A 4,429-nucleotide genomic window follows, 5' to 3' on the forward strand; every position below is an offset into this window, starting at 1 on the left:
GGCCAATTTTACCTGGCTGGAAGTGAAATATCTTTCTATGACAAATATGAGGTGAAGATACTGCACTGCTGTTGAAGATATTCTATAATGCCGTTATATAGGTAGGATTAACTCTGTAAATGATGATTGCTACCGTGGCAGCTGAGCACAAGGAACTGGTTTTATGTTGTAAATACTGGGGGGGGGGGAATGCAATATGAATATAAAGAAGCATTGTTACTCAATGGGTTTGTTTGTTGCTGTACTGAGTGGCCAGTCTGACAGAGCAGTCCCTGCTTTAGGGTAAAATATTGCTTTTTCAAGATCCATCCCGTCTGTTGTGATTATTGGATAAGGATTTTTTATGACAACCATCTTGATTCAAAACCGTTTGAAACAATGATTCAATAGGCTCAATATGCATTATTCATTAAAGAGAACAGACGCAAAAGACAATTCTGTCATAAGAAAATGACATGACATTCAGCCAAGTATGGTGACCCATACTCAGAATTCGTGCTCTGCATTTAACCCATCTAAAGTGCACACACACAGCAGTGAACACACACACACACACACTGTGAGGACACCTGGAGCAGTGGGCAGGCATTTATGCTGCGGCGCCCGGGGAGCAGTTGGGGGTTCGATGCCTTGCTCTAGGGCACCTAAGTCGTGGTATTGAAGGTGGAGAGAGCACCTTCCATGCACTCCCCCCACCTACAATTCCAGCCGGCCCGAGACTCGAACTCACAACCTTTCAGTTGCAAGTCCGAGTTGCTAACCATTAGGCCACGACTTCCCCAAAAAAGCAAAAAGTACATTGTTTTAATCTACACAAGAGCATTCACTCTCAGGTTAGATAGTGCACACCATCAGGAGGAGAATAAATGAAAAACAGGCAAAGCTTAGAAACCTTTACGAATCTTTTGTTTCGAATCAGTGCCTCAGTGCACACTTCATACTGACTTCATAAATACTAAAATTTCAGTTTTTGCTGCATTCTCACTGCATTTACAATACTTTAACCAACAGATGCCCTTATCGTGCGGAGTTTCAAGCATTTCGAAAGAGTCAATCACTTTGCAATTGATTTGCAGTTTCAAAAACTTTTGTTGTTTTGTTGTGGAAATTGACAATATTTTTACAACTCTATTTTCTTGGGTCAGATGCACTTTAATTAGAGGCAGTCTTGAGAACTAGTGGTTACCTTTCTGATTCAAATTGGACAAATCTACAGTTTTATGTAGTGACATATGTAACAGATGGTATGACCTGTCTTGAGACTCTGGAAGTTCAAGCAACCGGCCAGCTTACTGACAGTACTGACCTCCCTTTGCAAAAGTTGAATTTTATCAAGCTTATTCAACAGAAGCTTTTATTTAAGAAAGGCGCATTACTCAAATACATTAAATTATCCATTTACAATGTCTAAATACACAAACATACTCGTTCACAATGTCTAAAAATCTCAATCATTGTAATAAACCAGTAACCCCCTAGATTACAATTTAATTCACAGCATAAAACAAATACATTAGAGATTAGGATACAAATGTAACCCTGTTAAAATTTCATGTTGAGCTTAGTTTTTTATTTATTAAATAGCAGTCCTTTTATTTCTCAAATAGGATGGTTGGTGCACACAGAAATTTACAGTGTGTGTGTATATTTACAAGCTGATCAAGAATTGTGTAATCAGTGTTGAACTTGGAGACGCTTTTTTGTCATGGTCTCCTCTGAAGAACTCATGCAGCGGGTCAGAAACTTCCTGCACCTGCTGGAATAGTCCTCCGGACAGTCTCTGTATAGACTCACATGGGCTGGGGTGATGAAATCGAAACTTTCAACTGTCAGCCCTTTCTCCAGCAACACTTTTACCATCTTCTCCACATCCCTGTACCTGATCACCCTGTCTGCTCTGGAATAGAGGTACATCTGAGGCCAAGGGGGCGGGTGCTCCATCATGGCATCATAGTGATTCTTGTGAAAGTACTTGGTCACAGGATACAAAACAATTCTGAGAAGGAAAATGGCCACAGCAAACAGTGCCAGGAGGAAGTACTGCAGAAGCAGATTGACTTTGGGCCCTAAGGTAGTTTTGAGCGCTCTTAGGGCCCCTATAACGTTTTGACTGCCAGGGGCACTGTCCACAACTGTGCCCACCACACACAGAGTATTGAACTGCTTGTGACTGTGCAATAACTCAACCATGTAGCGGTAAAGCATGAAGCCCCCATTGCTGAAAACATGGAAGAAAACTGGGTTGTTCTCCACCTCGTAGTCAAACAGAAGTTCAAGTAGTTTTTGCGCAGTGCTTCTTAGTTCCTTGTAGCCAAGTGATTCTGAAATAAAAACGGTCTTCAAAGGAGCTGTGTAGCGTAGAGTCACACATCCCTACCAAGAAAAGAGAAGCTGTCAGAAGTACACTATATATGTGTAACTATGGTCCACCTTAATGTCCCAATTTTATTAAATGAATCAGATTTCATTTTTGTTTTGTTTGTTTGTTAGGTCACATTAATTGTTTTTTTATGTGCAATTTTATTGTCTGAAGTATATAAGTATAACATTAACCATATAAATCCACACTAGCAGATGATAAAGTTCTGTTCATTATAAGCCAGTTACGACATCTGATGCTTTAAATGCTTAAAAACAAATGGTCTAAATATGATTTCAATGATATTGTTCCTGCGTCGTTGTCATTATAGCTGTGATGTGGATATATTCTCACAGAATTAGAATGATTATTAAAACTTTTTATAGTTATAGTATTACTAAATATTACTGAAATTAATACTACACCTATGATGATTCAGAGTGAAATATTGAATTACAATTACCAAAAAACGTTCTCAAAAGTTATTAAAGATATAATGCTCAATATGAAACATAAGACATATGATGTTTTAATAACATAAATACAAATATAAATAAAAAATAATTACATATATAAAACAATATATCTTCATATATTCACATATATGAAGAAACAACAATATGTGTAATGTTTTCAAGGCATAGGAAAATGTGTGACCTGTTGATTATAAATAGAAGCTGTATTTGGCGAGATGTTTGTCTCTGCTGCCCGCCCAGCCCAGCAGAATAACGACTGGCTCCTTCGATCCACGCCAGTGCTTCTCTGTCAAGACAAGAAATAATGCGTCCAAACAACCCGGATCCAATGATACGCACTTACAGTGTGTGAATGAGTGGCCTATTCTATTTAACATCTCTAAACTACGATTTAACCAGGCTTCCATTCATTTGCTCTAAGTTAAATATTTCTACTGGGCATATGCGCAGGGAATTGGGCAACAGGGCAACCCAGAGTTGCTGACATCCTCAGAACAGCACTTACCTGAGATCAGTGCCTCTGGAAAAAACTATGTTATAGTCTATACCATCATCCCCCATATTTACGGTTATTTCCCCAGTCGTCTGTCTGCCATTAATAATTCACTTGAAACAAGTGTCGCGTTACACTGCTCTTGTGATGCTGAGAGGACGTCAGAGACAGGGGCGATACACGAGTGAAGCAGGAAACATCAGCGTGCCATTGTTTCATACAACATCCGGGTCACGATTCACAAGTAACAGACAACTTCAAAATAAAGGTACCTACAACAAAAAACAAACCTTTTTAATAAAAAGTTAAAAGGGTTAATAATTGTATTCAGTTAACTAAAATTAAACGATTCAACAATATTTATGGTGTAAAGTGCAAGTTCTGACAATCTACTACAATGAAATTCATACATGTTAAGTATTTTAATTGTTAAATTTTTAGAGCCACTGTACGAATATGTATAAAGAAAGAGATTACTGTGGTCAAAGTTGTGTATATGAGTCAAAATTTATGTATTTCCATTACTAAATTGTTTTTCAAAATTGTATAATCAACAGATGATCACAATTCTAGGGTGCTCGTAAGGTGATATGGTCGGTTCACTTAGTTTTGCCATGGCCACTACATAATAAATTGTGGGAACGTGATAATATGTCGTGGCATGAGCTATTAATTTGAGGGAATGTCATATTAACTCGTGGGAACGTTATATTATGTCGTGGGACACAAGATCATTTTGTCAAGGTAACACAGCCATTTATCATGACCACTACTTCTTATGTTTAGGGAACCGACCATGTCTCCTTATGGGCACAGTATTTTACAATTTACTTGTTTTTCTTTCTTTATTTTTTTATATCTTTTTTTTTTTTGCAAAACTAAATGTGAACTCATTTTCACTTTAAATGTGAGGTTAAAACCTTTTGGTAAGTAGCCTTTAATGCCTGTATGACAACTTTTTACATTTTGGACCTCAGAAATAAAACAAAAAAACACACTCAATTTTTCTGGATTTGTTTTATTGCGACACTTAGACAACAATTAAAAATACAATGAATGTTAGAAATAAACAGGACTACTTAAGATATTTGTATATGCCAC

General features: G+C 37.4%; 1 protein-coding gene across 1 annotated transcript; it reads right to left on the reverse strand.

The window, feature by feature from the left end:
• Positions 1-1,331: 1,331 nt before the first annotated feature.
• On the reverse strand, positions 1,332-3,482 carry LOC113097038 (transmembrane protein 53-like). The gene is given in 5 exon segments (XM_026262271.1): positions 1,332-2,373; positions 3,017-3,034; positions 3,036-3,121; positions 3,341-3,362; positions 3,364-3,482. Coding segments are annotated over 5 exon segments (858 nt in total). The 5' UTR covers positions 3,397-3,482; the 3' UTR covers positions 1,332-1,674.
• Positions 3,483-4,429: the final 947 nt, after the last annotated feature.

Source organism: Carassius auratus, unplaced genomic scaffold, assembly GCF_003368295.1.
Source record: "Carassius auratus strain Wakin unplaced genomic scaffold, ASM336829v1 scaf_tig00216074, whole genome shotgun sequence".
In the NCBI taxonomy this organism is placed as follows: Eukaryota; Metazoa; Chordata; class Actinopteri; order Cypriniformes; family Cyprinidae; genus Carassius; species Carassius auratus.